The following is a 12,470-nucleotide window of genomic DNA, read 5'->3' as shown; positions in this document are numbered from 1 at the left end:
GCAGAAGGCAGGTTGCGTGAGGCCAAGCAGAGGTGGAGGAAGCAGCCTCGCTGAACATCTGGGAGGGACAGAGCAAGCAGAAAAAACTCCTCCCAGCCAAGCTTCCCCTGAAGTGCTCCAAGTCGAGCTGGCAAACCCACAGGATCTGCTGCCTGGCCCAGCTTCAGCAGAGCTAACCACAGGAAACAACATCAGGCAGCTCCATCTACACGCAATAACTTAATTTCATTGATTCCGCAGAGATATCCTTGCCACAGCAGCTTGCTGGAGTGGGGAAAGGCTGGAGGAAGCACCCCCTCTACGCCCCAGCCCTGCAAAATTTTGTCTGCCATCCCAGCAGAGAGACAGAAAGGAGGTTTTAGCAAACCATAAGCCCTGTGAGAGGGCTGGGTTATGACATCGTGCAGCTCACTTGAAAAGAGAGCAGACGTACTGCTCCCTGCACACCTGCTCTGCCAGCCCACTCAATCTGCAGCACAACCCAGCCACTGCAGAGCAAGAAACACACGGAGCCAGGCACCCTGCGCAGTCAAAGGTGTCAGACAGCATCTGCTGCCCCAGCAGAAACTGAACCAGAAGCAGAACTGCAGGCGCTGGCAGCCACAAACCAGGCTCACACCTTTTGAATATTAAATGTTCCCTTAACCACAGCCTGCAGGTTGCTGAGGACTCAATAGCCAGCAGGTAAGGCAGCCTCTAGGTGTTGCCAAGCCCAAAGGATGCAAAACCACCGCTCAGTGAAAGGCCAGCAGGCAGGGACCTGGCCCAGCAGCCTCTCTGAAGCACATCAGCTGGGAGACTGTCAGACTCCGCTTCTTAAACATGAGGCTACAAATTAGTTTTCTAAATACAGACCTGCACTCTGCATGGAATGAACGGCCTGGCGGGGGGTAGCACTCTGCTCAAGCTGACACAAAGACTTCTGTTTAAGATTCAGGGCAGCTACTGTCTTCCCGAGTCACCTTGCTCTGCGCGCTCCTGGGCCTTGCGCCTGTGGAACAAGGCGGCGCTGATCCTCCCCGCCTCGCAGGAGAGACACAAGGCTCAAAGATCCCAGGACCTGTGTTGTAAATCCCAAAGCTAAGGGAGACAAACAGGGGTTTATGAAAGAAGCCAGGCTTCTTTTATTAAGTGCCTAATACAATGTGGAAGCAGGATGCAGGCAGCAGCAGTACCACTGGCCTTCCCTTGGGACACAGCACTGGGATCAGACAGACATCTGCAGTGCTCTGCACGGGGTGGCCGGGGGTGACAGCGCGTCCAGGTCTGCCCCAGCGTGGCATGTAGGTCGGGGACCACCTGCCCTCGCAGTGCAGACCTCCAGCTCGGCAGCACTGCCCTCCTGGAGGCACAGACAGCTGCCCCCGAAGCCCAAACCGACAGAGGTCTTGCCACGAGGCAGCAGTAGGAAGGTTTGTTTTCCTAATTCAGAGGAAGCCTGGCCCCGCTCCGATTTCCCGCAGCATCTCGTGGTGCTGGGAGGGCGTGGAAGAGGCCGGGTCCATTTATAGCCCCGGGGTCTGGCAGAGGGCTCGGCCCTGCACAGAAAGGCTCGGTGCAGCAGCTCCATCCAGCATGAGCAAGGAGACGGGGGGATGAGAACCACTTCCCTTCACACTGGGAGCCACAGGAGAGGATGCTCCTTCACAGCACCAGCCAGAGAGAAAAAAACATCCTCTGCTTCTGGGCGAATTATAAAAAGTAGGACAGCAGCAGGAGAGCTCTGGGAAAAATGAACGGCAGCTGAGCTGCAGCTATGGCCAGCGGTGTTCTTGCATCAAGCCTGGTCAGAACAGCTCTGTGCCCTTCTTCTGAGCCCTATACCACAGCCACTTCAGGAACCCAGTCCAGAGCACCGAAACCTGCTCCTGGGCAGGGGTCTGAGGCCAGGAACTTGCCTTTATTAGGAGGAATGACAGATCCCTCACCCCAGCATGTTCACAGTGGCCGAAACATCAGCAGGTGCAGATAAAGCCCTTACCAGGCTCGCAGAGAAACCCCTGAGGACATCAGTTTAAAGCATGCACAGACTTACACTGTGATGACTGCAGCTCCTGCCCACATTATCAGACGTGAGGCAGCAAGAGACAAGAAGTGTTTATTTACCTAATACCTTGACTTCATCCAAACTCTGGGTGCTGGGTACCCGAGATGGATGGATGCACAGGAACGTGGCCTTACCAGGGGCCTCTGTCCAAAGCACCCAGTCCTGAGCACCATGAGGCTGTCCCAAATGGGCATCCCTCTGCCACTGCATCCCAGGTTAAATCTCCCCACAGAGGCACCGACATGGACTGGAGCCAGTGTTCTTCCCTTTGCAATAAACAACATGCTTACAAAGTCAGAACACGAAGATTTATATCTGTTCAAAAAGTACGTGTTGAAGGAAAGGTGCATTTTCAAGCTTCATTCTCCCCATGTCGTGTGGTATTAGTTTGCCTGAGCAAGAGCTTCGCTGCAAGGACAGAGCTGGATAACTGTGCATATCGACAGCAAAGCTCAGAATAATAACCACTAACTGCCCGGGGGATTGCGGAGATGATGTGGACATAAGAAAAGCAAATGCAGGCTAGACAAGGCAGTGAGCCATCAGCACAATTGTACAGGCACTGGTGACAGGAGCATCATACAAAACAAATCTGGTCATCCACATTTAAAAATGATAAACTCAAATGAACAGGTGCATAAAGGGCCTGGGGGAAAGAGAAAACCTATCAAACAAGAAGAAACTTAAGAGCCTGGCTTGTTTAGCCTAGCCAAATGTAGGCAGAGAGCGTATAGGATTGCTCTCTAAATATATCACGGGAGACAAACAAAACTGCTGAAGCAAAAGGATAATGCTGGCACAACAACAAGAGAATAAATGTGCTGTGAACACATTTAGGCTGAAAATGAGAAGGGGAAAAAATCAAGCATCTGAAGAGGAAGCCTTCCTGCTTACATCTGGCACAGCTGGTTTTTTAGGATGAGTTTTATCAGTGCTCTGAAGGGGTTACAGGACACAGCACCTCCGCCCAAAGGTACCCACAAGGTCCCTTATGTGCCCTGCTTTGTTCCCAGCTGGGAATTAGCAGGGGTCACTATTCAGAGGGCTCCCTTCTTGTAACACTCCTTGCTGAGGATCACACCCACTAGAGATCTTGGTACCAGCACATGGCGCTCCCTCGCCCTCCCGTGCCACAGGAGCTGCTTATTATTAATGACTTCCAGGCTACAGCTCAGTGCAAGAGCCTTGTGTGGATGCAGATGGACGAGGTGAGAGCTGCCAGGAGCCCAGCAGGAGATACCTAAAGCCTCCTCCAGGTATTTCACCGATATTTCACTGTGATATTTCATCTCATATTCTGGGGGGGTGGAGGGGGAGAGGAGATGCTGTTCTGTGCCCCCCTTCCACCTCTGCTGCTGTATACAAGCAGTAACCGTATCGCTCACTGGTTGGCATCAAAGCATTGTCTTTCCTGACCCCAAAACCGTGGGGGCAGTGAGAATGCAGGTGCTACAGCAGAAGCCGTGCACAAACCTCTGTATTACAGAATAACACAAAGAAAAAAAAAATAAAAAAAAAAAAATAAATAGAACAGGGATTTTTTTTTTTTTTCGGGGGGGGGGGGGGAGGAGGGATCTATATCTCAAATAGAAGACGTCCAAAAAAAAATAAAAATAATTAAAAAAAAGACCAAACGGCCTTCCTCAAGCTCTCTTTTAACCATTACACAACATCTCGCATCCCCAGCCCCCCGGGACCCCCCACGTCCCCCCCAGGACCCCCCCGGACCCCAGCCCCGCTCACCCAGCCGGTGCCGCTCCGCTGTTTGCAGCCGGGCGCCGAGGCGGGGCCTCGCTGCTGTCCGCCCCCCCCCCGGCCCCCCCAGCCGTGACCGCCCCCGGGGCAGCTCCGGGGGGAGGCTCTAGTCCCGGAGATCCTTGCCCGAAAGGTTGGGGCTGCCGCGGGGTGAAGCAAGCAGCAGAAAGAGGCCCCCTCTCTTCCCCCCCCCCCCGCCCCTGCGAGCGCTTTTAGCTGCTTTGGTTATTTGCAAGAGTGTAAAATTGCCAGAGCGTCCTGCTCGGAGAAAATCCGGCTGCAGAAGGCGATCAAATCTGGCCTGTGCGGCTGCACTGGCAGCATAAGATCAGAAAAACGTCCACGATGAGACCTCTGGTAACAGCAGCCTTGCAGGATAGCAGAGAAGTGCAGCTCCAGCACGACCACCGCCCACAGGGCTTTTCCTAGGGTCTTGCTGCTCTGAGTTGTCCCCTGCAACTTCCTTGCTTTCCCGATCGTTCCCCGAGCCAGGACACCACATTAAAAGCACTGTTACCTCAGATCCATCCTCCCACAGCCCACCCCGCCACCTTAGGACACCCAGGAACAACCTACGTGTATGGTTATAAACACCTCTGATCAATTAGCAGGTTGGCAACAAATCAATCATCCCAATATTCTCTTTTTATTAACAAAAAAATAGTTTATAAAATCAGGAGTGATGTAGGACAAACATCACTGCCGGCTGATATGTCTCAAATGTCGATCTGGTCAAAACCACTGAAATAGTTGTAGCTGGAGCAAGTTCCCCAACAGACCCATCAGCCCCTGCATGTCCTCTGCAGCCTTTGCAAATCCCCTTTAGCCAGAAGGTGCTTTGTATGTAAACCTTGTGACAGGAGTGACACAGTCTCAGAGTTTCCTTGCCCTCAACAAAAGCTCTGCCTCTGCTGCTCAGCATTAAAAGCTGCTGCATGACGTGCTGGGAACAGCTTTGACAGGGCCCTCAGTCCACACGCCAGGCTGGGTGTTGCAGGGTTGTCTGCTTACCTGCACACACTGTCCTCGCTCTCCTTTTTCCTCTAGCACTGGAGATGCTGACTGTGAAAGACATCATCCTAACCAGAAAGCCATGGTTGCCTCTGCAAAGGGAAAGGTGAAGCACCAACTATCACAGCAGTTTCCTCAGGCTCTCACTTTATTTAGGTATCCCCTTGCAGGGAAGGTAACTGGATTAGAATTTGTTCCTTCCCTAGTCAAGCAGCTCCTGCCTGATGAAGTCTGGATCCAGTCCCAGCTCTAGTTTGCACTGCCTATGCTGAAATTTAATACTGCAGTTTGCAAGGAGCCTCCCAGAGCAGCAGGTGCAACAGACTGCTTTTTTTTTTTTTTTTCTTTTTTTTTTTTTTACAGAGTTAAACACAGGGAGATGAAACCTTCTATTAGGGCTTAAACAATTTCATACTGTATCTGCCGAAACTGGGACCACAGGCAGCAAGGTGTTGTATGCAGACCTGATGAAGTGGGGACGTTGCTGGCCTCTTGCCATTATAGACTGCCTCCACTGATAGCTCAGAGACTCAAGGCAGAGAGCTCCCACTAAATACCAGATGGTTAGTGTGCAAAAATTCTAATTCCATACTAGGGAAGAGTCTAAATTTGTATAAAGGAGATGAGAAAATATAACAGCCAAACCTGCTTAGTCCTCTGCACAAAAAAAAATATAATAAATATATCCCCATTTAGACAGCTCAGCAGTGCTGAGGGACGGATCCCCATGCTTCCACACTGGCCTTCCACCCAGTAACCCTGCTGGTTATGGTACTGGTGTTACAAACCCGTGAGCAAATCCCAGCATCTAGAGATCACCACCAATTCACCAGGTCCGTCTGCTGGCAGTCAGATTGATAGGATTTGGTGGAGCCTTCTGCTCTCTGCAACTTGTGATTGATGAATGAACCTTTCCTGAACAAAATACCAGCCAGCACAGAGAAACTCAGCAGAGGCCCCTGAGCCCTCACTAATATCCTCTGAAACTTGACCACAGCAGGCAGCAGGGTGGGTGAGAGGACAACCAGGTCACGCTTCATCCGTTACTCACGGCAGCAGCGGAGTAAAGGGCAGGACAACCCATGCCAGCGGTGAAATAGCATCTTAGCCTCTGATATTTCTTGCATGATTTCCATCCAGTCACATACTGCATGTGCCTCAGTCTGTTATGGTGGGAAGTTCACCTGGTGCTGGAGGCTCACATGAGCCCTAGCCATGATACGGGCTTCTCCGCGCTGGATTTTAAGGCTTGATCTATATGGGTGCCTGAACTTCTTTTGCCCTTCTATTTTAAGTCTGAATGAAATGGCTAGTGCCCAGATACAAAACCTGAGATGGCTGTGAGGACAAAGGTCTTTTACAACAAGAGCAGATTTGCATTGCAGACAAGACGAGGCAAACTGATGAATGCTGAGTCCTTGTCCCTTGACCAGCTAGGAATGTCTCTGAGCTTGCACTCCTGGCTGCAGATGCAGGAAGAGGGTGGTTTGGGGGCACTGGCCTCCTTTTGAGAAACAGAATTAACCGTTGAATTGGAAGGAGGTTACTTCAAACTCATCCCTTCCATAGTGCTTCCATACAAAATAGTTAAAAGGCTACAGAATTACATGTATTACAGAGACTGTTGATTTGGGGGTTGTGTGGCTGGACCTAAGGCACACCTGGGGTCAATACCGTTACCCCAGTAATAAGGCCCAGAGTGGATTCATGACAGACCCAAAGGCACATGAATGAGAAGGACATTGCCAATTCAGCCTCTTCCTCAGCCTGGACGTCACTTTGCTCTGAGGTATGTAAGGGGAGAAAAAAGTAGCGTTACAAACAAACTCAGGGAGCCTCCCACAGCATAACCAGGGAGGCCCTCTGAGATACCACATGGTGTCTTTGCTTCCCCCTGCCCCTCCTTCCCCAGGAGCAGGACATGTCTTTGGAAGAGGAGCTGAATCCAGAGAGTGCATGTGGGAGAAAGGAAAGGCCCAAGCTCTTGCTTTGGTAGCCCAGAGGGCAGAGCTCTGGGCAGCCATGGGCTCGGTGCTTTGCGGGGAGCACAGCCTCCTCCCCCAACAGCCCTTTTTGGTTCGGTTTGTTTGGTTTGGGTTCTTACAGTCCCTTGTGTTTATGCTTGTCACTATTGGGTGAAAATGTTCCCGTTGTGGCAAAAGGTGATTTTGGCCGCATGTTTCTCCCAGACATGATGAGCGCCCCGAAACCATGCTGGTGGGAGAAGGCATAGCCGGAGCGGCGTGTGCTGGTCCGACGCAGGCGTCTCTTGGGTGAGGGTGGAGGCGGCCTCTTTTTGGCTTCTTTGATCTTGAGTAGGACCTGACATCAGAAAATAAGATGGAACAAATGCATCATCATTCAGAAGCACAGCAAAAGAGGAGCGAAGAAAGGGGGAAAAACACAGGGGTTCAACGCCAAAAAATGATTCACAAAGCAGGAGGATGGCAGGATGGGTTGCAGAGCAGAAACTGAACATGCAGCACAGGGTGGCAGCCTGGTAAAAGGAAAAACAAATCTCATTCTGAAAGGCGTTGCTGGGAGTGTCGTCTGTAAGACATGGGTGGGGATGATTTCAGCATATTGTTCCTTACAGCCCTGTGAGGCCTCGGTTGGGGTATTGCTGCAGCTTTTTTAAACGCTTCAGTCAAGTAATCCAAAATGTGAAAGTCATCACAACAATAGCCAAAAGTCCAGAAAACAAGATTTATAAGGAAATGTCAAAGCATTGGCTTACTTAATCCAGAAAACAGACTACTACAGGGGATCTCTAATATATAAAATCTTTTTTATGATGAGAATGATGATCAATAGACACTCATATCTCTTGGCAGAAGGGAGAAATATGATGCAATTTATTTGCAGGTAGGAGGCTCTCTGTTCCCACATGGCCACCAAGATCTTCTGCTGACAGGCATCTATTCAGAAATGGGCTATCAGAGGCAGGAGGACAACGCTGAGTGCCAGTGGCTCAGGATAATCCCGTCTCTGTCCATTGTGCCTGGGACAATGCTGTAGGTACTTGGCTGTCTGTGTCAAGCCTGTATTTAAGTTCCTCTTATACTGCCACCAGGGGATCTCTATACAGTAGGAAACCCAAACAACCTTCTCCTGTGACAGTTCATTTCCCAGAGGAAGGAAAAAATATAATTGATTTTGCACTAGAGGTGCTCACCCAATGCATAAAAGATGGCAATCTGGGCCATAGCTACGTCAAGCTTCTACTCAGCTGAAGAGTAAATTCAGCCCATTTTTGCACATCTGAATTTCCTCTGTGTCCTGAGGACTTTCCTACCTAGTGATCTTCTCTAGCACCCACCTACCTCTCTGCAAGGGCCAAGCATTGCCCTTCACTCCTTCTCCAACAGCCCTGGAGCACCTGGGGAGCTCTGCAGACATCCAAAGGATGACCAAGGCGACCTCTGAGGAGCACGCCCTTGAGGCTCTGCTCAGAGACACTCATGCCTTGCAGCTAAGTGCAGGAAGAGGAAGGAAGCACGAGGTGGCAGCAGCATTTAGGAGATGCTCGTGTTTGAGGGGAAGCCTGGGGAGCTGTGGCGATGCTGATCTTGTGCAGGGGGTCATTCGCTGTAGTGAGTGGCGCTCTCTGCCCAGTCCATCGCTTCCAGCCTCTCCTTGCCCTGTTGGCCTCACCCTTAAATTCTGGGGCATGGGAGGGCAGCTGGCTTCAGAAGGGGCAAATAACTACTGGCTACAAATGAAGTGAATTCTGAAGTCAAAAAAAGATTAAAATAAACAGCAAACATGACTGCCTGGGTGGAGGGCAAAGGGCTGCTTTCTGCCAGGCTAAAAATTGTGCGGCAGGACTGAAATATACTGCTCCTTTGCCACCAAGCCTCACCACTTAAACCCCGCACCTAAAAATAGTGCTGCTTCCTTGCTCCAGTGCAACCCAATCCACATCTAAATAATCTCTGCCTTGCTCCCGGCTGCAGATGGTTTGAGCTGTGCCAAAACCCAAATTCAGTCCTCCTTCTCAAGGGACTAGAAGCTAGACGGATGGCAGCACTTGCACCTGCAGGAACATGCACTCTGAGCAATGCCAGTCCCCTTCTGTATGGCTCCACAGTAAGCCTAGCTGGTAGTAACAGGGCTTCTGGTTTACTGGAATATTTCCTTACTTTGTCACTGGCAGTTGGCCTTAGCTGAGCTTTCAGGAATCGAAAGCCGACCACAGGCAGCACACAGAGGGCGATGCTGAGGAAGATTGCTAGCCACACGTTGGGTTGGCTGAGGGTGTTTCGAGCTGTACCTGAAAAACAAACACACAATTAAAAACGTAGGAGTAGTGCCTCTCACCATCATCCTTTTTAACATCATAAGTCAATCACTGTGACTCCAAAGTACTTGGCAAATGGACCGAAATATAAAGTAGACACCTTCTCCAACAGTGACATCAACATGCTGCAGAGAGGACAGCAATATCATTACCACTGTCTGAGACAGGAATGCAATGTTCAGACTCAACTGCAGCCACTCAGAGAGATAAGATGTCAGAATGTGTGCTTTATCTCTTTACAAAGAGTCAAATCATTCCAAAAGACTGATGTAAACATCCAAGAGACCTTCTGCAGCAGTCCAGCCCTCTCACCTTCTGCCAGGATGTCACTGCCCAAGGAAGAATACTTTTTTCTTACTCTCCTGCAGCATTTCCTAAAGCCCATGAAGTCTGCCCAGTAGCTGATGGGATCACAGCCCTTTATGAGAGCAGTGTGCATTGCTCTGCACATGCACAGGCAGTGTGGCCTAAAGGGTGTGTGCAGAGCATCTGCCATGTGGTGGCGTGATACTGCCATGTTCTTTGAAACCAAAGTGCTGGCTTCTGGCTCCTCCAAAAACTGAAGGAATGTCGGATAGAGCAAACAGTCTGCAAAACCCTCATTATGGGGTTTAATGATGCTGTTGGCAGTAAAGTTGCTGAGTGTTTTCTTTTCACTTGGCCAAATTCTGCTGTATTACAACTCCACTGAAATTAAAGTAAACAAGTTGACTGAGTCTAGACTAGAAACAGTTCCCTTACACATGGCTTCAGACTGAGATCTTATTAAATAGTACTCAGCATTATGGCTAATTTGACCTCGGTAGTGCCAACAGAGCAGCAGATAGAGATATCCCTAGCAAGTGTCTCTAACCAGCTGTCTTTGGAAATGGAGCAGCCACTCTGCCTTCTCTCACTCGGCACTTTTAATACTAAAAGCCATCTTACAGTGGATATGACCATCTGCTTGGAAAATACATTGCAACAACTGATGGCAACATTGCAACCTCAGGTATTTCTAAAATGGCCAAGCACCTTGATATTGCAGTAAAAATGGGCAGAGCAAGTCTTGGCTTACAATTCATCCAGAAATAAAAGTATTGATTAATACACCAATCCAAGACTTGAAACAAAAAGCTTCAGGATTTCATGAGTAGAGTCTCATAACAATGCTACATCAATATTGGCTATGGATGCACAGAGCTATTAAAAACATTTGAATTACTTTGCTAAGCTTGCATCTACCTCCTGGTCAAAGTCTCAAGACAGTCTGCACAGGTGTAGAAACCTCATATGCAGTACTCCAAAGAGCTGGTCATCCCTCTTATTTCCTTTTTCTTGGACATTTGTCATTTAACTTGGACAAAGGCTCACCATAGCCACATGTAATTTTCTCATGTTTAAATGGATGTTGTATTTCTGTGCCCTCCTATACTATACCAACATGTCAACTTATTTACAGAAGAACACACATCCTTCTGCAAATTAAATGCTTCCAGATATCTGTAAGAAGTGGACATCTGGAAACACTGTAAAAGTGTAGCAGAAAAAGTTCCAGCCAGCTCAGCAAATTTATTTAAAGCATCAGTCCTCTGGCTGTGTATGAGTGCATTCTTATGCGAGGAAGCGAACATGGCACATGTTAACATGGATGGATAGGATTCAAAATAAGCATTCCCATCAGCCTTCAGAAATACCCTGGCATATCTTGTAGAAAAGGTAATCGATATATTCTGTAGCATGTTATTGCCTTCAGAGAAGCAGTAACACATACTAGAAATACTTGACAGAGTTAAGCCAAGTGCAATCCAGTTTTGCCCAAGAGCTTACCAACAAAAGGAAACGAGGCTGTGAAGATCAGGTACATGCCGTCACTGTACATAGTGAAGGTGATAGCAAAGTAAACAGAGAGGCTGCCCCAGATGAAGAACTGGTTCACAACTGTCCAGTACGAGGTATCCAAGCCAATCTGAAAAAGAGAGCAATACAGAAGTTGTCAGTGCCTTAAATATTTAGCAGATTTATTTTGAACACCACCAGAGATCTTGTCCTTCACTTTGTACCACTGCCACCAAGAGTGTTATTCATTCAAGACTCAAGAAATACCAACCCACAGATCATAGGATGCTGGAAGAGCATTTCAGGAAAGAATTACTATACTTGCCCTGTTCTTGCCCTCTTCTCAAGGATTCACTCGTGGCCAGTACTGGAGACAGGATACTCATCAATGGAGCCACACTTGTGTTCCCACCCCAGGCTGTGATCTTGCATTGGAAGTTAGGAGAAATAGTATACAAGACCTCATAGACCAGAAACTGTTAGCTAGGGAAGTGTAATCAATTTACTTTTCTTTTGAGAAATTTCACCCATCCTGTCAGTATCATCTGAAATTTGTAGCTCTCTCCAAGTCTTAGCTATTTCTTCCAGCAAGTGTAATTCTAGCATCTGCACCATGCATGGGGTCTCACCATGATGAAGGCCCTATAAGTAACTGCCTGATAGCAGACAGACACTCCTATACTTCAAACCGATCCCATAAAACTGGAATGAGTCCTTTTCTACTCCTAGCCTACTCCTAGCCTTAACTATTTTGTCTGCTGTGACATGAAGCTTCCCAAGGCAAGGACTGTCTTCCTGTGACCATGATCTTTCAGAACAGACAAATCTGCTGTTCTGTTGAACCAAGGAGAATAATCTGATGTCAAGACTTATTTTTACAGAAATTCAAGAGGCAGCAGTAAACACGATGCTATCAGAATCAGTGTCTCTCCAGATGCTGCCTTCATAAAACAGTAACTGATTCCTAAAAACTTTACCAAGGATGCCTTACCTGTACAGACACCACGATCAGTAAGCAGGTCTGGGCCATCAGAGCAAAGGACTGGTAGTCAGCAATGGCTTTCCCATCACTTCTCATTGTATTGTACATGGCCCCATAGGGGATAAAGAACAGAATGAGGGAACTGTAGATCCCTTGCAACATGCACTTGACAAACACTATTTTGTTAAAATAGAGGTTTTGCTGGCCAGGTACATATAGCTGAGGAAACAGCAAGCTCCAGCGATCATCCACATCCTGAAAGCAGAGAAGAGATAATCAGATTTGCTGGCACCCACCCAACAGAGCACACAAGACCACTTAAGGCTGTCATGTCCTTGTGATGTGCATTTCCATGAGACAAGGCCTTGCACACAATTCATTCAGTTGTGCTGACTAGCATGCTGCATCCCAAGGTCACCTGGACACATTTTCCATACTGAATTTCACCTTCCTTGTACTGAGAAATTTGATTAATGTAAGTGTTGCAAAAAAATGAAGGTATGTTTCACCTTAATCAGACTGCACGACCTATTCTCCTAAGAGTTTCCAGAAAGCTA

At 48.5% G+C, this 12,470-nt stretch overlaps 2 protein-coding genes across 4 annotated transcripts in view; both read right to left on the bottom strand.

Annotated features, from left to right (window-relative positions):
* Positions 1-3,815, bottom strand: part of RUSC2 (RUN and SH3 domain containing 2) — a 53,722-nt gene extending 49,907 nt beyond the window's left edge. Inside the window, exon 1 of one of the 2 annotated variants that reach the window (XM_084304911.1) lies at positions 3,791-3,815. The gene's annotated coding sequence lies outside the window, so the exon portion shown is untranslated. The remainder of the gene's footprint in view (positions 1-3,790) is intronic. The other variant, XM_084304912.1, reaches the window with a different exon arrangement.
* A 690-nt stretch (positions 3,816-4,505) lies between these two features.
* The window catches only part of LOC311221037 (phospholipid-transporting ATPase ID-like), a 69,856-nt gene continuing 61,891 nt past the window's right edge, over positions 4,506-12,470 (bottom strand). For both annotated transcript variants that reach the window (XM_084304764.1, XM_084304763.1), the window contains exons 25-28: positions 11,923-12,168; positions 10,923-11,061; positions 8,956-9,086; positions 4,506-7,135 (exon numbers count right to left, since the gene is read on the bottom strand). In XM_084304764.1, coding sequence (XP_084160890.1) covers positions 6,914-7,135; positions 8,956-9,086; positions 10,923-11,061; positions 11,923-12,168 — 738 coding nt within the window. In that variant the 3' untranslated portion in view covers positions 4,506-6,913. The remainder of the gene's footprint in view (positions 7,136-8,955; positions 9,087-10,922; positions 11,062-11,922; positions 12,169-12,470) is intronic.

This window comes from Netta rufina, assembly GCF_964035555.1.
Source record: "Netta rufina genome assembly, chromosome: Z".
NCBI classification, from domain to species: Eukaryota; Metazoa; Chordata; class Aves; order Anseriformes; family Anatidae; genus Netta; species Netta rufina.
Note: the sequence above shows the minus strand (reverse complement) of the source record. Positions and strands in the feature narration are given on the sequence as shown.